At 45.7% G+C, this 24,286-nt stretch overlaps 1 protein-coding gene across 3 annotated transcripts in view; it reads left to right on the top strand.

Annotated features, from left to right (window-relative positions):
• Positions 1 to 6,001: 6,001 nt before the first annotated feature.
• SOCS7 (suppressor of cytokine signaling 7) overlaps positions 6,002 to 24,286 on the top strand; it is a 35,164-nt gene continuing 16,879 nt past the window's right edge. Inside the window, exons 1-7 of one of the 3 annotated variants that reach the window (XM_055576045.1) lie at positions 6,002 to 7,287; positions 14,610 to 14,674; positions 17,239 to 17,343; positions 17,809 to 17,910; positions 18,776 to 18,906; positions 19,377 to 19,545; positions 21,638 to 21,766. In XM_055576045.1, the coding sequence (XP_055432020.1) occupies positions 6,320 to 7,287; positions 14,610 to 14,674; positions 17,239 to 17,343; positions 17,809 to 17,910; positions 18,776 to 18,906; positions 19,377 to 19,545; positions 21,638 to 21,766 (1,669 nt within the window). In that variant the 5' untranslated portion in view covers positions 6,002 to 6,319. The remainder of the gene's footprint in view (positions 7,288 to 14,609; positions 14,675 to 17,238; positions 17,344 to 17,808; positions 17,911 to 18,775; positions 18,907 to 19,376; positions 19,546 to 21,637; positions 21,767 to 24,286) is intronic. The other 2 variants (XM_055576046.1, XM_055576047.1) reach the window with 2 other exon arrangements.

Raw genomic sequence — 24,286 nt, 5'->3', positions numbered from 1 at the left:
GGCCACTGCCCTGGTGTCCATCCTCAAGGCAGCCTGCAGGGCCCTGGGGTCCAGGCTGCCTGCGGGATTTGGTGGCTGCAGTGCTTCCACACCTCGAATCTTCGAATCCTCCTCGTTTCCTCTCTTCCTCTCTCTCACGCTTACGCTGCCTTGCTCCGGGTTTTTTTTTTTTTTTCCTTCTAACATCATCATCTGGCTTCTGGACGTCAGCATGAGGGCTGTGCTCCCTCCCCTCTCAGTGTGGCCCCTCGCTGCAAACCCTCTTAATCCTGGCACACCACTCTTCCCTCCCACTCTTATCCAATATCCAGGCTCCCTCCCCCTACTCCCCACCATACATCTGCTCCAGAGAGACACAGAAGGGAGGGGAGACGAAGGGACCAGCAGTTCTGTCTCCCTCCCTCCCTCTGCCCTTTGCTCCATTAGGAGAGATGGGCAAATCCAGGATGGGGCGCCATAGCAACCGCAGATGAGCCTGTGCCCCTCTCTCCACTCCTCTGCTCCACTTAGCCTCCTGGCAGCAATTTCGACGGCCATGATAAAGGGCCAAGCTGCAGCTCCCCGCAATCTGCTCTAGCTGCCTGTGCCCCCCCTCACCCTGACACCGTGCTGCTAAACTGGAATTTGAGACTCGGGATGGCAAGGGGTGGGCCAGAGAGCTCAATAGAACCATAATTGGTGTGTGTACAGACTGTGGGAGTGTACAAAGTCTTTTTCTTGTGTGTTATCTCAATGAATCTTCCTCACACCCACCTGTGCTGAATGTTCTTATCCCAATTTCACAAACAGTAAGGCTCAGAGACTCACTTAGCTGCTCCATTTGAGTTGAGACTCAAACCCAGAGCTCTGACTCCCCTACAATGTCCCAGTTGAGACATTGGTTTTTCCCTTGTCTTCAGACCTGCAGTCAACTTTTCCTGAGTACTGAGCCTGCTGCTCTTCAGACGAGAACTATACCCCTGGCTTTCATGGTTCTCAGGTGCTCAGACTCAGCCTTGAATTATACCATCTTTTATTAGTCAGCTTGGGCTGCCACAGCAAAATACCATAGACTGGGTGGCTTAAACAATAAGAGTATATTTCTCACAGTTCTGGAGGCTACTGAATCCAAGATCAAGGTGCTGACTAATTTGACTCCCTCCTGAGAGCTTTCTTCTTGGTTTGCAGATGTTGTTGTTGTTTGTAGAGACCACGTGTAAAGCAAGGGAAGAGTTTAGCAACCACCACCCAACCCTTCCTACCTATACTCGGGGATCTGGGGCATCAAAGGCTTAAGAAGAGGGGTGGGACAGAGTGAGAAGGAAAGAAACTACCAGATAACACAAGCACAGGAGCCAAATCACTGGGTGACGGATCAACAATGGGAAGGTGGTGGAAGAGGGGCAGAGAGGAAGGCTGAGGCTCTGTTTTGTGGCTGACTTCAAGAATCCACACTCTTTTGGATCCAAAAACATCAACCCCCTACCATCACCCTGTTATTCATCCTTAGAGACCTCAAGAAAGCCTCACTATAGAGGAGGAAAGCAAGGACCGGAGCTGAAGCACCTTCCCTAGGATCACCCTGTTGCTTGTGATGGAGCAGGTGTCTACTACTCCACCCAGGGGAGCCTTCCTTTTCCTGCATCACAGTGGTTAAGATTCTGTACTTCCACTTCAGGGAAACAGGTTTGATCCCTGCTTGGGGAACCTCTAAGAACCTCTAAGATCCTGCATGCCAAGCAACGTGGAGAAAATGAAACAAAACAACAGACAACAAACGCCTGGGGGTGGGGGAGTCCTGCTGGGGGTGGAGTGGGCTAAGAGAGTAAACAGTTTTCCCTCTGCTTCTTTCACCTTCGTTTTCTCCTCCTCAGCCCTGTCTTCTTTCTTTTTCATGAAGGCCGTGGCTAACCTCTCCTGCTTTTCCCAGTCTTCTTACCCACAACATCCTTCTCTGTGTTGGACACAGTAACTGGAAAGCCCAGAGTTAGCACTGTCTGAGGCAGCCTCCTTGGATCCAGAAGGGTGTGGATTCTTGAAGTCAGCCACCAAACAAAGCCTCAGCCTTCCTCTCATCCCTCTTCCACCACCTTCCCGTTGCTGATCCGTCACCCAGTGATTTGGCTCCTATGCATGTGCTGGTAGTTTCTTTCCTTCCCACTCTGCCCCACCCTCCTTCTCAAGTTTTTGATGCCCCAGATCCCTGAGTATAGGTAGGAAGGGTTGGGTGGTGGTTGCTAAAAACTTCCCTTGTTTTACATGTGGCCTCTATAAACATCAATTCTGCTTTGGAACCTTCATTGGGAATGTAAAGGGTGGAGAAAGAGATGGAAGCTAGAGGACAACCTCCCACAAAATCCCTATAATGTTAGAACTAAAGGTGCCTACCGCAAGTGGTCCCTGCAGTCAGACCGTATCACACATCTATAGTTCCCTCCTTTGCCTCTCTGATTCTATGTGCTAACAGAGAGAGGGATGGCAGGGGGCAGGCATGGTGAGCAAGTGCCCCACTCCATGTTCTTGGTATTACTGGTTACTGTTAGCCAAGAGCCAACAGGACACTTTTGGTGAAGACATAATAGTTGTTTTTTCCTCCAAGAAGTTATGGCATTGAAACATGTATAATATCATATATGAAACGAATTGCCAGTCCAGGTTCAATGCATGATACAGGATGCTTGGGGCTAGTGCACTGGGATGCCCCAGAGGGATGGTATGGGGAGGGAGGTGGGAGGGGGGTTCAGGAAGGGGAACACGTGGACACCTGTGGTGGATTCATGTTGATGTATGGCAAAACCAATACAATATTGTAAAGTAATTAGCCTCCAATTAAAATAAATAAACCTTAAAAAAAGGAAAAAAAAAAGAAATAATGTCTGTATAGCACTATAGCATTTGTTTCCCAGGTGGCACTAGTGGTAAAGAACCGACCTGCCTGGTGGGCTCTAGTCCACAGGGTTGCAAAGAGTCTGACACGACTGAGGTGACTTAGCACACACGCAAGTAGCATTTGCAAGTTTTCATTTAATCCCTACGACAGCCCCATCAAGGGGGGATTGACCTATTTTTACAAATGAAACACCAATTATTTGCTCTTGGTAATATGTTCAGGAAGTGGCAGGACTAGGACTCAAACTAGATGGCAAACTGCAGAGGGGCAGAGACCATGCCTGTTTCACTCATCACTGCACTTCTGAAGCTGTTGCTGAATGACTGCGTGAACTCAAGACTGGTTTAGATTCTCTGTGTTGTTCTTTGCAAACCTTTAAAACTAGGGTTGTACCACTGCAGAGACAACTTATATAGCCCTCAAGAAAAAGGTATCTGTGGACACAAAATCCACCCAAAACATACTCACACAAATCCAACTCACACAAAAATACACTTCCTTTGCTGCTGCTAAGTCGCTTCAGTTGTGTCCGACTCTGTGCAACCCCATAGACTCCACCGTCTCTGGGATTCTCCAGGCAAGAACACTGGAGTGGGTTGCCATTGCCTTCTCCACTTCCTTTACTTGGAACTTAATTTTTGATATTTTTTCCAGGAACTGGGCTACAGGCCTGGATATTAAGGGAAAGGGAGAAAGGCAGCATTCCTTGCCCTGGCCTCTGTGTGTTCTGGGCTGGTGGAGATAACCCAGGGGGCAGACATGGCCGGCTTCCCTCTGGGGCCAAGAAATTAGCTGGACAGCAGAGGGTGCTGCAGAGCTTCAAGACCTTGCATTGATGGGGTAATCTGTTCCCCAGCCAGAATTTTCGAGAAATGACTGGGGTCTTGTTTGGATGGTCTTCTTTGGCCTCTGGTGTTCTATGATCCTATAACAATTTCTCTTCTTTTCTCCAGAAACTTAAGTGACACCTAAGAGGGAGCTGAGGGAGAGAGGGTAGAAAATATACTCTTTGGGATCAGAACTGGTTTTGAATTCCATTGCACCTTTATGGACTGTGTGACCTTAGGTAAGTAACTTCAGTTTTTTTCATGGGCAAGGGAGGTTATTAATTCTGTTGTGCAGAATCAGAGATCAATTTGTATCAGGAGTCTCTTACAAGCATGGAACAATCATTCCATGTATCAAGGGCCTACTCTGTGCCAGGCAGTCCTTGGCACTGGAGAGTCCATGATGGACAAAAAGCAAACTAGACCCCTGCTCTCACGGAGCTGATGGTTTAGTAGGGAAGACAGACTTAAATCAAATAACTCCACAGACAGATGACAAATCACACTTGTGCAATTAAGTGCAACAAAAGAGTAGTCTTAGAACTCAGTGAAGAGGAATTACCCAGGCAAGGAGATTTCCCTGAGGTAGAAAGGAGTAAGTTTAACTTGAAGGATGAGTAGGAAGCAAAAAATGGAGGGAAAAGGCCTTTCAAGAAAAGGGAATCACTTATGTGATGGCCATAAAGTGTGTGAGCCTGACCCAGGGGGCTCCTGGAACTGTAGGGCAGAGAGAACAAGGTGGAGCTTGGTGGAAGATGAGGCCAGAGAAGCAGGGGTCGGATCACACAGGACTCCATAGGCCTCCTTAAGGAGTTCTATCTTTAGCCTAAGAACAATGGGAAACCACAGAGGGTTATAATCACAGGTTACTGGCGAATATTCAGTTTTAAAAGGTCTCTCTGGCTGTAAAACTCAGAGCAGATGGCTAGACTATCGACCCCCTAATGCACCTTCAGGTAGTAAAGTTGCTAAATACTGCTAGATGATCCTTCCTCCTCATCCTTTGCATCCCTCAACATCTCTTCATGGGATGATTATAGAAACTGGTCTCCCTGCCTCCGGTCACACCTCCTCTACACAGGCTTGATTTTATTTGATCTTCACAGCATGCTTGCAGGTAAGCAAAGGAGCAATCCTTATCCTGAGTTTGCAGATGAGAAAACTGAAGTGTAGTGGTGATGTGGGACTGGGTTGCGAAAGACAATTGTTAAAATTTCAGAAATTCTGTAAGCCAGTTGTTAAACACAGCCAATTATTGAAAATCAAATCATACAAACATAATTAAATGTATTAAAAACAAAGGTAATAAATTCCCCAAACTCATCACTTCTTAATAATCTTACTATTACTATTTACCTATGCTCTTGAGGCTATTTGTATTACTGTTTCTACTAAATAATATGAAACTACCACATAATAGTATTCTCTGTATTCAATAAAGTCAGGACGGTAGACTGAAACCAGCCTTGGTGGGAATCTTTGCACCATAGAATTGGCAAACACTACAGAAAGGGACTTGATTTATTGTTCTTTCTCTATCTAGATTTAAGAAAGTGATGAAGAATAATAATTCAGATTTTAAATGAATGTATTATGTCTGTAGCCATTACGTTTTGGATAGACAAAGCTTGAGGAAACATCCTTTCAGTTATTTGAAAACTGTTTTCTGATCAGCAAGGAAGTTGCTCCCATAATTGACAGTTAAGACGTCTTTGTTTATTCATTTTTTTCTTACACGGACACAGAGGACATCAACCAATAACCTTGTCGCAATTACATTCCCCCCCTCAATCGAAACCAGTTTGGCTACCCATATAGGAGTTTGGCAAAAACCAATGAAAGTATTCTGTGAGAATAAATTGGTTATAAAGAATTTGCAAATGTGCATTATTATTTGTAAATTCTGTGTTACATATCCTTTACTTCAGTACAATTTATGATAAATTTATGTACATATATATGCATATATTCCCCTTTTCTCCCAACAGTCGGCTGTTCAACATTTATCACCACAGCCCTGGCTCTAGAACATATTCCTCACGTGTCATTCTACAAATATTCGCTGGATGCCAAGGGGGGGATACAGTCAATGAACAAATGACTCGGCCACGGTCACACGTCGCAAGCTGCATAGGTAGGACCAGAGCCAGAGGTATTGTCCTCCCAAAGCCAGCGGCTCTCTCCCAGGACGATACCAGGCTTTCCAGGGCCATCCCACCTTACCCTCACCCGAAGGGGTGGTTTCGCCCAGAGCGCCCGGGAAGTGAAAAACTAGGGTCGGGTTGAGGACTAAAGGCCAGGCGAGAAGCAGCTCACGACCAATAGCGGCCCAGGCTTCGCGCAACGTCACTCTCTGAAGAGGCCAGGGCGAGCAAGTCCTGGGGGAGGGGGCGTGACCACCATCTCCCGGAAGTGACGCCATCTGGGGGTGGTGCTCGGTGGCGGCGACGCGCGGCCTGGGCTCGCACTGGGCTCCGCGCGCCCCCCGCCCCCTCTATGAGGCAGAGGCCGCGGCGGCCGTTAGCGCTGTCGCTCCGGGGGCCGCGGCGGGCGGGGCTCCGGCGGGGCCCGGCTTAGTCCCCACCCCAGCCCGGCTCCCTGCCGCCCGCCCTCCCTCTCCCCGATGCAGGGGGCCGAGCTCCGGGATGGCGAGGCGGCGGCGGCGGCCGCTTCGTACCGCGTCCTGAGCCGCCTGCTCGGCTATGGAGAGGCGGCCCCCGAGCCAGGCCCGCCGCCGCCGCCCCCGGGCCATGGCCCCGCGCCGCCACCCTTCCTCGCGCGGCCCGGCCCGCGGGGCTCCAGGCCGCCTCAGCTGATGGTGTTCCGCAACGTGGGTCGGCCGCCGGAGGAGGAGGACGCGGAGGCGGCCCAGGAGCCGGGACCCTCGGAACTGCTGTGTCCCCGGCACCGCTGTGCGCTGGACCCCAAGGCCCTGCCGCCGGGGTTGGCGCTCGAGCGGACCTGGGGCCCGGCGGCTGGACTAGAGGCGCAGTTGGCCGCTCTGGGGCTCGGGCAGCCGGCTGGGCCGGGGGTCAAGACGGTCGGCGGGGGTTGCTGCCCGTGCCCGTGTCCCCCGCAGCCGCCCCCTCCGCAGCCCCAGCCGCCTGCTGCCGCCCCGCAGGCCGGGGAGGACCCCACGGAAACGAGCGACGCGCTGCTGGTCCTGGAGGGCTTGGAGTCGGAGGCAGAGAGCTTGGAGACTAACAGCTGCTCGGAAGAGGAGCTCAGCAGCCCGGGCCGCGGAGGAGGAGGGGGCGGCCGGCTTCTACTGCAGCCCCCCGGCCCTGAATTACCCCCGGTGCCCTTCCCGATGCAGGACTTGGTCCCTCCCGGGCGCTTGAGTCGAGGGGAGCAGCCGCAGCAGCCTCCCCCGCCGCCGCCGCCTCCTGGGCCCCTCCGGCCACTCGCCGGCCTTTCTCGGAAGGGCTCCCTCAAAATCCGCCTCAGTCGCCTCTTCCGCACGAAGAGCTGCAACGGTGGCTCTGGCGGTGGGGATGGGGCCGGCAAGAGGCCTTCTGGAGAGCTGGCTGCTTCAGCTGCGAGCCTGACAGACATGGGCGGCTCTGCGGGCCGGGAGTTGGACGCGGGGAGGTGAGACCGGCTCGCGGGCATTAGGGTTGGCTGACAAACTTCCTTTTCTCTTTTCATTTCCCTTTTATTCTACTGCTAAAAAAAGATCCTGACAGTTCTTAACATGTGGCCTTCATCAGGAGGCAGAGACTTGGGGCTAAAGGTGGTAATATCGCCCAAAAGGTCAGAGCTGTTTGTGGGAGCAGCCTTCACTCCCCCCCCACCCCCACCCCCACTTTTCAGCTGGTTAGCATCTCTCTGGTTGGGCGATGATTTGAAACCACCCCACCCTGGCCCAGCTTTTAAAGTTTTTTCAAGATATGTGTCTACCATTACCCCTGGCAGGAAGCTTGCTGGAAAGGTGTGGCCTTTGGGGCAGAAAGTTTGAGTTTGACCACCTTGCTTATTCTTTCTGTGTACCAGCACCCCCCTTCACACTCATGCATGCAAATGATGTGACAAACTTGTGTAGTTGTAGGCCAGCAGTCAACTGGGCATCTCTAGTCAAAATTTTAATGTTCTTGATTGGTTGCTTAGAAATTCTTGATATCTCAAGCCTGTGTGCTAACCACTGTGAGAATAGAAAATAGCCTTGTTCTCAAACCTGTATGAGAATTCTAAGTATGATGTGCATGCATACTCAGTCCTGTCTGACTCTGCGACCCACCAGGCTCCTCTGTTCATGGAATTCTCCAGGCAAGAATACTGGCATGGGTTGCCATTTCCTGCTCCAGGGGATCTTCCCCACCCAGGGGTCGAAACTGCATCTCTTGCATCTCCTGCATTGGCAGGCAGATTCTATACCACTGGGCCACCTGTACATGAATTCTACCCCAGTTGATGAGAATTCCAAACTTAGACATAGATTTTTTTTCTGCATTTCTGAAGTGCAGACAGCTCTCTGACATCCAGTGTTAGATTTTCTCTTGTGGTAACTGCCATTGTGGTTTGCACTGCTGAATGGGTTCTTAGAACGTTTGGAATTGGTTTTGGTGCAGCTCATAAGATGCACCAGTAGCCACAACCCAAGGCTGAAAAACAGGTAGACAAATTGAGAATTTTACTGTGCACCAGAATCATGTGGGGAGCTTTGGGAAAAGATCAGACGGCCCCAAGATTTGAATTAAAAAAAAACTCCCTCATATGATCTGGACTGAAAATCACTCATCCATGGACTTCTCCTTTCAAAGGAACTTTTACTCCAAGAGGAAAGTATGGGATCACTTTTTTGTTATTCTTGTTGGCCGCATGGCCTGGGGAACCTTAGTTCCTTGACTCAGGGATGGAACCTGTGTTCCCTGCAGTGGAAGTGTGGAGTCCTAATCACCGGACCTCCAGGAAATTCCTGGTCAGTTTGATTTTGTTGCCTTTTCTGAGCAGCTTGCCAGGGTCTCATCTTGGGATCAGACAAAACCTAAACTCCCTGAAGAAACCAGTAAGTTGAGGCATGTTGTCCCTTCAGGTAAATGTATGTTTCACCATTTGCCTCCCAATAAACTCACGCTGGGAGCTCAGGTCTGAAAAAGCATGTGGCTGCTGAAGCAGCTTTTTTCTGGTAGGCTCTTCATTCGATGCTCCACTTAGCGGTGTAGATGAAATTTTCATTTGCTGGGGGCAGGGCAGGATTGGAGCTGTGGGTAATGACCTAGGGTAGATTGCTAATTTTCTTGTGGTTTGTCCTGCCTTTGTTCCATATTGACCAGGACTTGGTCTAAGATTCCAGAGACACCAAATATGAGGTGTAGCGTGAAATTAGCTGCAACATCTAATAGATTAGGAACAGGAAAAGGCATATAACATTATACGGTTTTTTGCCTTTGGAAGCAGAATTTAATGGTCATTGGCTGCTCTGTCACCAACCCTCACGCTAAGCACAATACCGATTTCTCCTGCAGAGCAAATTGGTCTGTAGCTCTGCAAAGAAGCTTAGTTCAGGGCACTGGAGAATTACATTTCTTGGTCCAAGAACTTTTTCTGATGAATTGGAGAAGAGCTAGGTATTCATGTATGAACGTTTGGTTGACTGCTGTTAAGAGGCAGCATGTTGTACAGAGAATGTGAACATCTGGATTCCATGTAGGACTCCAACATCACCTGTGAGATGCAGCCCAATTTTGTTTTCTTCATGCTTCCCTCCTTTTTTAATCTGTAAAATGGGAGTGATTCCTGTCTTGTTCCTGACCTTATAGGAATAGAGTGAAGACAAGAGAAATTGAGATGGAATATTTTTTGCCTTTGGAGGAGAGGTAGTAAAATAGAACTGGTGAAGTTTTAAAAAATGCTTAGGATTTGGTACTGTTAGATTTTCTCGTTAGCTTTTCCATAGCTTACTATGTGCCAGTCTTGCTGGCAGTCTTGCAGCTGTGAGAAACTTGATAAGTCTGGCCAGGGTAGTTGTGATTTCTGTGGCTCTACACCTCAGTAAGTCTGCCCTGTTGGGAGGAAGGATAAGTTTGGATTTTTAGCTTGTTCTCTTGTTTCGATTGGTAGGACCTGGAAGCCATGAGAAATGTCAGCCCTTTGCCAGAAGGTGTATGCCTGGCTTCTTATTGTTGGTTGGAGTTAATTATGAGTCTCTGCAGTCTTTGCTGTATAATTTGGGGATTTTTCAGTAACCTCTAGGCATGATTCTCTTTGCTCTTCTCAGTATTTGCCTTTCCCACAGCTGTCACGAGAAAGTATCTCCAACAATCTTTTTTTTTTTTGGCTGTGCTGTGTCTCTCTTGCTGTGCACGAGCCTTCTCTAGTTTCAGTGAGTGGGGGCCACTCTTTGTTGCAGTGCACAGGCTTCTCATTGCTGTGGCCTCTCTTGTTCCGGAGCACAGCCTCTAGGCTTCAGTGGTTGTGGCTTGTGGACTCGGGAGCACTGAGTCAGTATTCGCCTCAGGGTATATGGGATCTTCTCAGAGCAGGGATTGAACCTGTGTTCCCTGCAGTAGCAGGCCGCCTCCCAACCATTGGACCACCAGGGAAGCCCTCGTACAATTATTTTAAATTTTGTTTTTTTTGGCAGCGCTGCATGGCATGCAGGATCTTAGTTCCTTGACCAGAGAAACTAACCTGCACCCCCTGCGGTGGAAGCACAGAGTCTTACTGAACCACAAGGGAAGTCCCCCATGATCATTTTACAAGACTTAACAGTTTCCATATTAAAATATATATATATTTATTTATTTGGCTGCTATCTTTAGTTGCGGGACACAAGAATCTAGTTCCTTGACCAGGGATTGAACCCAGGCCACCTGCAGTCTTAGCCACTGGACCACCAGGGAAGTCCCTCATATTTTAACATTAAGCAAGACTTTAGTTCCTTTCACATGCTTTGGAGTCTGCTAAGTTGACCTTCCTGGATACACTGAGTCTTAGGTCCTGAGGTCTAGTATGAGTTAACTTAGAGAACTCTTGAAGTGAAGGAATACATGGGCTCACCAGCTCATCAGGTTTCTGTTCTGGAGAACTGGGCTAGGCTGTGTAAGACACATATGTTGAAATTCAGAGAGCTGGGCTTGATGCCTGTGGGCTTCGGTGTTATATAGGATTGCTATTTCAGGAAAACCAGTGAAGTTCCCTTGTCTGGTTCACATATGTTTAGCGATTGTCTTCCCTGGTATTTGGTGAGAAATAGCATTCAACCTGACTTTTTTTGAAGCATTCCATAATACACATTTGGTTGAAAATGGGTACCTTGTTCATTTCTCAAGGTTTTTTTTTTTTTTTTTTTTTAAATCCTACTTAACGATTGAGGCTATTGCTGGCAGTCTTCATAGTTGTGAGGTGGAAAAATGGAGAACAGTTTTGTAGTGGTTTCCTATCTATTTGTTTGGGAAAAAAGATACAATTTTGGAAAGAAAGGCTGCCTTGGCATCAGTTTGGGGCCCTGCTGTCATGGATAGACCTGGCAGACATGAGAAACCCTTTTCTCTGTTTTCTTGGGTCTTCAGGTCTAAGAGAGTCTTTTTGAGAAAGAGCATGACATACTGAGAGAAAAATGATTTTATGGTGTGGTGAAGAGGGTCTGCCTTTGTGTTTAGGTTTTGGGTCCGTATTCTGTTGATCTTTTCAACTATTTTTCCATGAAGTGGTTGTGGTTGGCAGCTCTATTTTGGAATGAGCAACCTGGCTTTAGAAATCTCTGTCCCTTTGAGTCTTGTGTGTTTTACTCCTTTACATTTTGCCCACTGACATCATTTCTAAGGTTTTAGACCTTGGGCTACCCCTCTGGGCTTTTCCCTGGAAGTTCCCTCCATAGGTTCTTTAGTTGGTTTATGGTGGAGTTTTGGATCTGACCTTGTTGCACAGATGTCTGTGTATTGGAACTAAAAACGAGCACATGCTTTTTGTGCCTGTAGCACATGAACAGACACTGGCTTGTGATGTGTTGGAAATGGCACAGGCTGGCTGACTTGGCACTGTGTGCTTTAACAGGGGCAGAAGTAAATTGTGGCTGCAAAACCTGATACTTGGATCCTACATTAAAAGTTAGCAAAGGACATGTGTAAGTCTTAGGACACTGTAGAGGGGATTTATGGACAAGAGAGAAAGAGCATTACTATGTCATTGTTTGTATTTTAGGTTTCAAGGAATTTGAAAAGTGGCCAGTAGTTATATCAGTGTGTTGTCAACCTGTCTAGTCTAATGTTTTTAACTCCTTTTATCCCACAGATCTGTTGCCATTTAATTAGTAATTTGCAGAGTGGAAGTGGACAGAGACATCCTATGTCTTTGTTACCTGCAGCACAAGCAGTGCATAGCTGACACAAAGCACAGCTAGCCGCAGAGAAGACCTAAGGTCTTCCGCTTGCCACCTGAGGCATAGCCCACCAGTCCTACCCAACATCACCCTTCAGGTCTTTCTGCTGCTAAGATGCAAGTAGTCCACTGGCAGAGTTACAGTGGCTTAACTTTGTACCCTAATGCTTGTCAAGGTGATTTGTGGAGCAGAAGAAGAATATGGGAATGTCGTATAGAAGGGTTAGTTAAAAATTTTACCTGGAGCCATATCATTCTTGTTGCTTTCCAAAAAACAGCATATCTAGCTTAGAATGATTATCATTTTAAATGTTTCAGATATACAAAAAGAAATTTATAAAATGTATATACTATAATAATAATGAAATGTATATTTAGGTAACCATCACTAAGCTTAACAAATAACATGTTATCAATATCTTTGAAGACCCCTGAGTGTAGCTTCCTGATTACAACTCCCCCCTCCCCCATGTGACCACCATCCTCAATTTTATGTTAATCATTGCCTTGCTTTGTTTTTTATAGTTGTCTAGATTGGTCTTTCCATGAATGACTGCCATTAGAATGCTCTCAGGATCCTTGAGACAGAAACTGCTTTGGATTTTTAGTTAGACAATATCTCCCCAAAGAGAGAAGGAAGCACTCATATTTGTTACTGGCCTTTCAGCCTCTTAGACCTTCTACCTCTCTAAGCTTCCTTATTTGTCCGACAAAAACCATTCTGAGATGCTCAAATGGCTCTGCCTGGGTTTAGAGTCATACATATTTCTTTTTCTAGATCCTAGAAACTGTGATTTTCTTCTTCAAAATGTCGGGGATGGGGAGAAGATGAGCTGGAGTGAGGAGGCCTCGGCAGGATGTGTGCATTGGGTGCTGCTGTTCTTCAGCGCTTGGCACCGAGGAGCTTCGTCCTCAGCATGGGCAGATGGCAAAGCATTGCAGCTTTCTTTGAAAAGAGGCAACCAGCCAAATGGCTGAGGTGTGAACCCTCTGAGAGGCCAGTGCTTCAGGTTTCTGCTTGCTGAGTTTAATGTTGTATCTGCAAGTTACCGAATAGAAATCAGCTTGGACACTCTTCAGTCTTAAAGTTAATGTCCAGTGGAATTTGTTTTCCATCCCAGACCTCTGGAGTGTTGGGACTAAGCTGCAGACTGCCACAAGCAACTTTTATAAATAGAGGGACTGTGTGTGCGCCTGTCTTTTTCTGATGCAGCCACCTCTCCTGTGTGTGCTGTGGGCGGGGCGTTCACAGTTGGCACCGTCCTTAGACTTCTCAAGTCTCAGCATGGAGGCGGCTACAGAGGGGGTGTGAGATGGGTCAGGAAAGGGAATCCAGCATCTCAGCTATTTCTGAGTAAGGTCTTCACAGTATGGTTTTGAAATTCTGTTTGAAGTGAGTTCTGAGAAGCACAGACATCTGTGTTAAAACATAAATGCATAAAGATCATCCAAAGTCAAATAATTCAAAGTAGGATTTCATTTTGGATTTTCTTTGCTTTTCCCCATCTCTTGGTGCAGTTGAAGTTTTATTTAAACCTTTGGGTGAGAGTAATTTTGGAAAGTGAGCCAGCTCTAAGGCGTGGAGTCAGGCATTTAATTTGGTGGTGGATTTTTTTTTTAAAGGCTGATTTATTGAGATACAATTTATATACCACCTAAAATTCACCTTTTTTTATTGGTTAGTTCTGTTAATTTTGACAGATGTCAAAATCATAACCTCTTCCACAATCAAGATATAGCATATTTTCATCACCTCCACTTCGTTCCCTTATAGTCAGTTCAGTCATCCTGAGGTGATTAGCACATTCCTAGCCAGAAAGACTTTTATCAGTCTTTTGGATTCCTTTCATTTCATTTCTCACCCAAAGCCAGTTCAAATTGGTGCAATGTGAAGTACCTTTGGTGTGTCTTCAGAGATCTGGGTTTTCCAGCTGGTTTGGGAGCAGCATCAAGAACAGGCATGGGGTGGTGGGACTGGCATGACTGGCAGCACCTTCTTTGGGTGCCAGGCAGAGCATCTTAACTTGAAGAGGCTCCTTTGTTGGCTGTTGGCTTTGACCCATGGCTTGGGGGCATTTTGCAGAAATCAGAGGCCTTACTGGTTGAAGATTGCATGTATATCCTGTAGTTCTGTTCTCAAATCCAAAAATCTTGCCTGGTTCACTTTGGGATCTCCTGCTCCTAAGAGCAGGCCCAGAGGGAAAGCTGGTGCTCTGAAGTGGCACCTGTTCAGATCAAGAGCCTTTTTCTTGGCTTTCCTGTGAGAATCAACTCTGCATCTGAATTCCTTCCTCTAGAAATGGACTTACTAATTACCACTCAAGATGTTTTACTCTTTTAAGGTAATGGGTGTGGAAAGCTCCAAAGAGATTTCTTATTGCTTTGTAGGCTGGTGAATTCTGTAGCCAAATCTATCTAAGGAATCGCCTTAATTATTTTTCCCTCTTTAAATTTTAGTCTTTATTACAAAAGCGTGGTTGACAGTGACTCGGGTTTGCTTTATTTTTCAGTGCATCTGGGATTGAGCACTGCAGTGATTTAAATGCATGTGTGTACATTCTCCGCCTCATTCTCTGTGCTCTCTTGCCCCTCAGGAAACCCAGGTTGACAAGAACTCAAAGTGCCTTTTCTCCAGTCTCCTTCAGCCCGCTGTTCACAGGTAGGTGATCTGTTTCTTCTTCTCTAGCATCTAAAAGCAGGACTGTTCTGAGACATGTCAGGAAACACTTGCAGATGCATCGCAGAGGGAGCTGCAGGCATGTCTGCAGTTATTTTCTTCATTCCCTGCCTGCTGGGTTTGGGGTGACGCTATTTTTAAGTTGTGGAATGTGTTCTTAACTTTGGATGCTTTATAGTTTGAGGTAGAGACTGCTTGCTGGTAATTAGGTGGCCCTGGCAGTTATGCAGGCTTTAGTTCAGGGTCATCACATATAAATTAAAAGTAGGAAATACAAATTTATAGGCTCATAGCACATAAAGGACTCTGGAAGTCATACAGTTCCTGTGCCTGCTTCCAAAGGGAGTTCATGGATTATCTAATAAACATGATCCACGATGATCTGGTCTATTTTTAAAGACTTTGGGCAAAGGGGAATCACATGAACTCTTGTCTTACCCATTTTGGGAGCTAACAGTTCTTGCAGCTGTTAAGAGTTCTTATTGGATCTAATTTAAGTCTCTCCTCATGCAGCAGGGAACACAGTTGCTAAAGTAAGAAAGTGGTCAAATATCCTTTCACCTTCTTCTTTGAAGGGGAGCTTTTTCTGAGAGGGAAACCTTTTGTTCTGTGAGTCAGGTGTGGAGTTTCTGCTTGAATGAGCTGTAGAAAAGGACATCTGGAGCACCCAGCCTCGAGTTTCAGAAACTGAGTGCTCCTCACTGGGTGTGGCCGAGAATCCTTTAACCCAAATCCTAGTTTCAAACTCTTTTGGATATTGTGTCCCTTGAAAAAGATGATTACAAGAATTATGATCTGGGACTGGACATTTTCAGGAAAATGTTCAACAGTCTAGTAGAACCCCCATTACTGAGTAGACGGCTGTGAACTGTCAGAACAGGTGAGTTTGGTGCCCGTAATAGGCACTAGTGGAGAAGGAGGACCTCTGTTCTTAGCCCAAGCAAGGAATTAAAGGATCTTACCCTGTAGCAGAATGTCTTTCTAGTTAGTAGTTGTTTCCCTTTTAAAGTAATGAAACCCACATTTGTAGTTTCAGGTCCCATGTTCTTATTTCAAAGAACCTTAGCTCTCTTGAATTATTTCCTTTAAGTGCTATACTACCTACAAGCTAGACCTCTCTGACCCTTCCGGAAACCTGGGCTCATTGCATTGCTCTGGGCCGCTAAAGTGAAAGTGAAAGTCGCTCATTCCTGTCTGATTCTTTGAGACCTCATGGACTGTCCATGGAATTCTTTAGGCCAGAATACTGGAGTGGGTAACCTTTCCTTTCTCCAGGGGATCTTCCCTACCCAGGGATGGAACCCAAGTCTCCCACATTGCAGGCAGATTCTTTACCAGCTGAGCCACAGGGGAAGCCCTGGGCAGCTAGGCCCTCAGTAATTAAGCTGTGTGATGAATTCCTAGAAGTTCCACTGATGACTTTCGGAAGAGCTTTTCTGCTTATCTTAGTGTTCAAGACCTTCGTTGGAGGAAAAAAAAAAAAAAACACCACAAACTGTATTAGATTCTGAATGTCCAGTTTCTGGTCTTTTAGAAATATTTGTTACCTCATTTTCTTAACTGGGAAACATTAAGATTCTAGCTAGGGGCTAATTCAGCTTCCTACAAAAGAAAAAGGTATTGGAAATAACACCCTAAGGGCCAAATTAGAGAAATCCCAAATTCTGACTTGTGGATAAGATCTACCAAAACAAACTGACTCTTTGCGACCTTCAACAGAAGGTTGATAAAATAGCCTTCATTCTCTGGTAATTCATGGGGAGAGAGGGTAGCTGTGCTGGGTGGCAAGAAGGAGTGAATGTGGTAGAGAACAGAACTGCATAACGTGCTGGAAAGTAAGAGAAACCGTGTGTACCTCTCCCCGCCCCAGTTCCTATTAAGAAGCTTCCTCTAAGCTTACCTGACTTTTGCCTGACTGTGGAAGTAATTAATTATCAGGGTTGTAAATGCACTTTTCAGCCTTTGTAGGCTCAGCTGTTAGGAATTAGTTGATACCTGAAATGGTTGGGCTTCTTAGGAGTGACTATTCTGGAAAATCTCAATGTGGAAAACCCCATTTAGGAAGAAGTTGGGGCTAACATTGGGACCTTTATCTGGATTCAGCTTAACAGTTCTTATATTTTAATGGTGCTTGCTGTCCGTGTCCATTTGGGCTTGTAAAAAGTTGCTTGCCTTGCTCCCCGAGGCAAAAATTGATACACAAATCTGTAAAAATAAATGATGTGGGTTCCATTTGAATAAAGAAGACTTCTTGTTCAAGGTTATATCCTCAGTGGCAGAGCCAGCGATAGTGGCTTTTCCACTGTCAATCCCATGATTTTGTCTTAAAGATCCTTGATCTGTAACAGGGTAAAGGAATAATGGAATTTAAAATTGACTTCTCAGGTGTCTGGACTGGGGGGCCAGCCGTGGGAGCATTAGATTTTGAACTTTCTGAGAGCCATGGACCTCTGGCGTCCCTTGCTTGCTCTCTGCCTCCTTTTGCTTCCTGGCCTTGGCTTTGGGCAAGGTGCTGCTGTAACATGCTTGCTCCATGAATCCCTCAGGTGAAACAGTGTCACTTGTGGACGTGGACATCTCTCAGCGGGGCCTGACCTCTCCACACCCTCCAACTCCCCCTCCTCCTCCAAGAAGAAGCCTCAGCCTCCTAGGTATAGTTTCCTCCCCTCTTCCTTCTTGCCCTGAGCTCTGTCGACCTTTTGTTCTTTGCCAGGAACCAAACAGACTCCTGGGTTTCTAATGATGACCCAGTTATTATATTTCTTGTCCCATTCTCAGCACCCCTCTCATCTCCAAAGTGGTTAAGTGGGTCTCTTACCTGCATGCTGTAACATCTAATGTCCATATATTATTTCAATCTTTATTTATTTATAAAGAGTATTTATCTTGTTCTGAATCTACTGCCAGTGGGCAGCTTTGGGGATATCCTTACTTTCCTACTTTCAAGCAAAGGAAACCAGATTAAGATGATTGTGGCCCTCTGCAAAAAAGACAGGGTGAAGCTCAGGCCATTTTGCCCCCGAGGGCAGCCTGATGATCCTCTTCCCTCTCCTCTGCCTTCCCTGTGCTCATTCTGCCTGTATTTCTGAACCTCTTGCTTTTGTTCTCTCTTCTAGATGATATCAGTGGGACGCTGCCTACATCTGTCCTTGTGGCTCCGATGGGGTCTTCCCTGCAGTCTTTCCCCTTACCTCCGCCTCCTCCACCCCATGCCCCAGGTTAGCTTAGCTTAGAGGCAAGACTTGCAAGAGTGGGGAGTACAAAGTGAAACACTTTTGAAGGATGGGAGAGATCTATTTATGGAAATAAAAGAACTTAGGAGAAAGCTTAAATCATATCCCCTTGGCTGGACCAGAACTCCTTGGAAATGAGGCCAAGCACTGGTTATTTTAGCCTGTTTTCTTTATGGAGGCAAATCTGATTTTTGGTAGAGATAAAAGACTGTTGGATTTTTTTTGTCTCTTTGCTACTGAAACTTGTTTGCAATTCTTGAGTCAGTAGGAGGTTTAATATGTTGCTGGTTTTCAAAGTTCTGTGATCTTTCTAAGCTTTTAGCATTTACTGCAGCCTTGTAAATAAGTACCAAGCATTCAGTAGCCCATACCTGCTTGACCAGCCCCCAGTGCCCAAGGAATAAAATGAATGAAATCAGCATTCTTTTCTACTTGCCTGACAAAATCTACTTGCTTGGCAAAATCGTTGCTCTTCCTGGGCAAGTTAAGTGAGTCACTATTTCCAAGGCTGCCTTACTGGCACTTCACCTCGAGGTGGGAGAAGTTGGAATCGCTCTAGGCTGGTGCAGGCCCTGAAGTAGTCGCCTTAGTCAGGTTAGTGAGCTGCTGCCTCCCCCTTTCCTGGGGCTAAATGCCCCCACCCACCCTTCACAGCTTACACGAGCCCACACAGCTTTCTGTCCCAGCCCATCCAGCTCTTCCGCACTGCTTTGGCTTCCACCCTTTCCAGCTTAGCTTCTAATGCCTTGCCCGTCTTCAGTTAGCATCTCTGTTTTGGGGGGAGGGAGGGTCTACTTGAGGTTGGGAATGATAAGGAGCAACATGTGACCACTGCGCTCTTGCCCTGCAGATGCATTTCCCCGGATTGCTCCCATCCGAGCAGCTGAATCTCTGCACAGCCAGCCCCCGCAGCACCTCCAGTGTCCCCTCTACCGGCCTGACTCGAGCAGCTTTGCGGCTAGCCTTCGAGAGCTGGAGAAGGTAGGTGGTGCCTGAGGACTGGCAGCTTTCCTCCTCTCACATTCTCCTAATTCTAAGCCAGGCTCCCCTTTTATTCTTTTTAGAGGAAGAGTAGTTTCCTTGTTTCTGTATTTACAGTGACAAAACAGTATGTTGCTATCATTAGTTCTATGAGATGTTGTAAAATTGAATCTGAAAAAAACATCTGAACCTGGTGAGAAAAGTTATGGAGAAATATTTACATAGTCTAAGCTGACCTAGGTCCCTTGTCTCTTCTTTGTAGGGCTTTGGTAATGGAACTGTAAAGTTTTTCTGTTACTTTGAAGGCCTGAAAGTGTGATGAACCTGGAATTCATTGCTAATGGTTGAGGCACTCCTACCAGCTTCTGCCTACTGCGGTGTTTTGGAAATGGGGGGTTCTTGTGGTCAGAGTAATTGTGCTGAAAACTTTGATGTTTCTGTGTTCTAACACCTTGCCACTTCTTTGATAGTGTGGTTGGTACTGGGGGCCAATGAATTGGGAAGATGCAGAGATGAAGCTGAAAGGCAAGCCTGATGGTTCTTTTCTGGTACGAGACAGCTCCGATCCTCGTTATATCCTGAGCCTCAGTTTCCGATCACAGGGTATCACTCACCACACCAGAATGGAGCACTACAGAGGTGAGAGGTGCTGGCATTTGAAGGCAGCCTTCTTTCCCCTTTGGCTTTTTCTACCTTTGCTATCTGATTTTCTCATTGGAAGGATTCACAGAAATGGAACTGTGAGTAGGTAGGAAAATCTCAGGGACTCAACTGAATATTGATATATGGGCACTGATTTCGATCACAAGAAATATTGGTGGGGATGGTGAGGAACATACATGTTCCATTTAAAAGTTTTCTCAGCATCTTGTCTCCTAAATAGAGTCTGAAGAAGACTATTGAAGAACAGAATAAAGCCAGTAAAACTCTCTTCGTAGCAGGAAGAAATAACCTAGGACCATGAGACAGATTCTCCCAAGCTTTGGTTCATGATTAAACTTACCATCTAGAGATATTAGTCATGTATATAAAGAGGAGAATTTGTTGATCCTATGACTGTTCTGTTCTGAATTTCTTTGCATGGCAGTCACATCAATGATAATTATGTCTTTTCCTGGTCAGCTTTGTAGTCTTGTAGGAAATAGTCATCAAAACTCTATGAGAATTTGTGGAATCAACATACCGTCTGTCTTCCTCTGTGGTCAGGTTGTGCTTAATATTCCAGTCATGTCGAGAAGCTGACTTGTTCAGTACTGCTGTCTGGATGGACTTTGCATCAGGACATTTGGTATTTGATTTGGGCCACAAACTTGTAATGGTTATTGGTGGCGGGGCTGGCTAACACATACTTTGTCAAAATACCTGCAATATGCTACAGATTTTAAAAATGTGGAGAACTCTGGGGAGTTTTATGGACTTGCCCCTCCGATTCCTCTTGCTCTTCCCACATGTGATGAATCTTAAATGAACTGTATGAGATACAGCATTTCACGTAAGGGGCTCTTTCATGCTCTTCTCAGGCACCACTGTATCTTTCCTGCTCTCAGCCGCGTTCTGCTGAATTAATTTGGTTTCCTTCTCTTGTTAGGCAAGAGGTAGCTGTTTAGGTCAGCATAGCTTTGCCCATGGTTTCCTCTGCCCCCACCTCTGCTTTCAAGATGCATGAAGAGAAAGGAACTTCAGTCCAAAGACTTGAGAGAATTAGAGAACTGTGGGGTAGACTGCTACTTGTTTTCCTGCTGTTCCTAAAAGCAAAAGTCGAATAAACAAAACAAAACGCAAAAATAGCATTTCAGAGTGAAGTGCTTTTATAAACCTATTGAAATTATAAATGACTAGGCCATGGAAATGATGAATAAATGCTTGACCTGTAGGTTCCCGATAGGCGAGATGCCTATCTCAGAGTATTTTCAAATGGTTCTCCAATTACTTTTTGTTCAAAGGAACTTTTCTGCCTTGAATAAATGGAATCTTTAATAGAAGCCCTGGGCCTTTCAGTTTCCAGTTTGCAATGGAACATTTGTCTTCATCTTTTTTTTTTTTTTTGTCTTCATCTTTTTAAGTGATCCCGAAAGAGTAGCCAAGGTTCTCAAATCTGCAGTTCTCTTGAGTGATTAGTATTCCTTTTGTGACTCTCTTGGATTTAGTGTTTTAGTTGAAGTTTTTTTTTTTTTTTTTTAAGTTATGGGAGTTCAGATTGCTTTTTGCCTTTGGGATTCTAAAGTTTGGGGTGGGATCTTTGTAATATGTTGGGGTGTGGGATTTTAGAAGTTACAGAAGGAAAAGACTTAGAGTTTGATTTTTGTGCTTAACACATACATGAATGAGTGCGATCCACAAAACCGCTGTTCCTGTCTTTCCTATTCTATGCATACTTGAAGATTTAAATCTTGAGGAATGTCATTTAAACTCACTTTAGCATAGCTGCCTTTTCTTTATGGTCTGTGGTTTAAAGATTAGTGTTCATACTCAACAAAATCTTTTTATATCTTTTTCTGACTCAAATTTATTATTGTTTAACAGAAACATTGTAAGACCTAATTTATATATTATTAAAAGCAACATCTTTCTTTCCATTAGTTGTAGAACAAGCAGGAACAGGGACCTCTGACTCAGCTTGACCACAAGCTACTTTTCCAGGAGGGAAAATCATTAAAATGTTCAAGCCAGCTTCTCAAGTCTTCCTAAAGTAAGTTTTGCATTTTTACCTCTCCTTAACTTTCCATGGCAGGAACCTTCAGCCTGTGGTGTCATCCCAAGTTTGAGGATCGCTGTCAATCAGTGGTGGAGTTCATTAAGAGGGCCATCATGCACTCCAAGAATGGGAAGTTTCTCTATTTCTTGAGATCCAGGGTTCCAGGTAAGGCTATCGTTACATTAATTATTTAGCTTACTTGGGTATGATCAAGCATAATATCCACTCCCCACCCCTCCCCTCCCTCTTCTCCCACAGTTATTCAAAGCTTTATATTAATTATTTAACTGAGTATGATCGTGCAGGATCTCTACCTCCACTCCTGCACCCACTCACCCAAAAAACCCCCAAACCAGAAACACTTAAAGCTTTTTTTCCTGGCTCTTGTAGCATCCACTCTTCCTCGAGCCTAGTGGGTAATATCCTGTCCTTATACGTTAATCCCCCAGGAGCCTGGTGGGCTATAGTCCGTGGGGTCACGAAGAGTTGGACACGGCTGACTAACACACATATTGAGAAGGAATCTTTGCTTCTCTGATCACGTGAATGAGAAAACTGATCCTGCCTCTGATGTCTGGGTGTCATGTATTCACGTTTAACTTTCAGAGGTCTTTCCTTGTTCCTGATCCAGGCATCTCACATTTACATGTGAAACAGAGAGCTCTAGGGTCATTTTCATGGGAAACTGGGAAAGTAAAAGAGTCTTCACTAGAAATGGGAGTGTCAAGGAGGCTGAATTTAATAGCAGTCTGCCCTGGATTCTGTGCATTTGTACTGAAATTTTTGTTAGAGAGTACTTTGTTGTGTCCTGTATCCCTGCCAGTATTGAATTCAGAGGCTAGTCTCGGTTTGGGAGCATTGGCAGTCCCTATCCTGCCCACTAAATAGGGGGTATCTATATCATCTTTGTTGAAGGCTGGGTTGAAGGGATGGTTTGGAGGAATCTGCTTTTATAATGTTGGAAAAAAGTAAAATGAGGAATTTGTAAGATAGAAACGGAACTTCAAATGAGAACATCATGCTTTCCCACTGAATCAGATTAAGATTCTTAAACTGGGTGTCAAGAAATTGCTCTAAAAAGAAGTTATAGGGACGCCTCTGGCGGAACATCAGATGATATCAGGAACATCAGTTGAGCCAGGTTACAGGAATGTGTTTTATAGTCTGGTGATTTCAGTAAGGCACGACAGGGTGTGAACTGTTAACTCTCACTTCATTGACTACTTGCATCAGTGCTGTCAGCACAGTTGGGTCTCATGCAGTTGACTTGGTTAAATGGAAAAAGTTAGAATCCTTTCTTATAGGAACTGATTCTGCCTAGCCATTTTTAGAGTTTGTGGCTTTGGGGGGGTGTTTATTTAATAAACAGTATCAAATAAACTCAGTATCAAAAATAAGCTACTTCTCCACCTCAGAGCGGAGAAGGCAATGGCACCCCACTCCAGTACTCTTGCTTGGAAAATCCCATGGATGGAGGCACCTGAAAGGCTGCAGTCCATGGGGTCGCTGAGGGTTGGACACGACTGAGCGACTTCACTTTTACTTTTCACTTTCATGCATTGGGGAAGGAAATGGCAACCCACGCCAGTGTTCTTTCCTGGAGAATCCCAGGGACGGGGGAGCCTGGTGGGCTGCCGTCTGTGGGGTCACACAGAGTCGGACACGACTGAAGTGACTTAGCAGCAGCAGCGGAAGCCACCTCAGAGAGGGATTCCCAGGTGGCTCAGTGGTAAAGAATCCCCCTGCCAATGTAGGAGACACAGGTTTGATTCCTGGGTTAGGAAGATCCCCTGGAAGAGGAAATGGCAACCCGCTCTAGTATTCTTGCTGGGAAAATCCAATGGACAGAGGAGCCTGGCGGGCTACAGCCCTTGGGGTCGCAAGAGTCTTAGGCGACTGAGCACATACACTACCCTCAGAGAGCTCTTAGCTTCAAAAAGGGGTCAGGTAGGAAGAGAAGGCAAGAGCCCATGTTAAAGTCTATATAAAGCCTGGTGGCGATTGACAGGGACAGGGTGGGTAGTCATCTCTGTTTGTGGGTGGATCCTCTCAGAGGACTCGGGAGTCTGGAGCATGTATCACTTGTAGAATATTGAGAGACTTCATGGAATCTTGGACTCCTCAGGTATAGCTCATTCATTCCACAAATGTGCCTTGTCTGCAGAAATTTTAAGTAAGATTTTTAACACTGCTGAAGGTCAGTACCTGTAGTGGTTGCTGCTATTTGTTATGTGCCTGCCTACGATGTGCCAGGTATTTTGTCAGGATCTTTATTAAATATCTCTTAATTTCTTGCAACAGCTTCAAAGTTAGCTAATAGATTGGTCTCTCGAAAAAAAAAGTTTGTTTTTTTTTTTTTAATTTTGTCAATGAAGAAACTAAGGGTGTCTCAAAAGTGAAGCCACTTGCTCTAAAGGTTACTCAGCTAATTAGTGCTGAAGCCAGGATTCAAACCAAGGCCCAACTGACTCCAACTCCTGTGCTTTACTTCCCACCTTCTGCTATGGGAAAAAAAATAGCAGTAAGCAAGTTGCAGATTGAGTTTCCTGGCATAAAGGGAGGACATAAAGAAGTCAGAATTGTGTTTATCTGTGGATAAACACGGTGGAGAGTGTCTTTCTAGGATACAAGTAGGATATCTATTTGCACTTAAAATTGTAATCAAATTGAGAAGGGAAAGCAAAT

Source organism: Bubalus kerabau, chromosome 4 (genome assembly GCF_029407905.1).
Source record: "Bubalus kerabau isolate K-KA32 ecotype Philippines breed swamp buffalo chromosome 4, PCC_UOA_SB_1v2, whole genome shotgun sequence".
NCBI classification, from domain to species: domain Eukaryota; kingdom Metazoa; phylum Chordata; class Mammalia; order Artiodactyla; family Bovidae; genus Bubalus; species Bubalus kerabau.
This window is presented reverse-complemented; position numbering and strand designations above follow the sequence as displayed.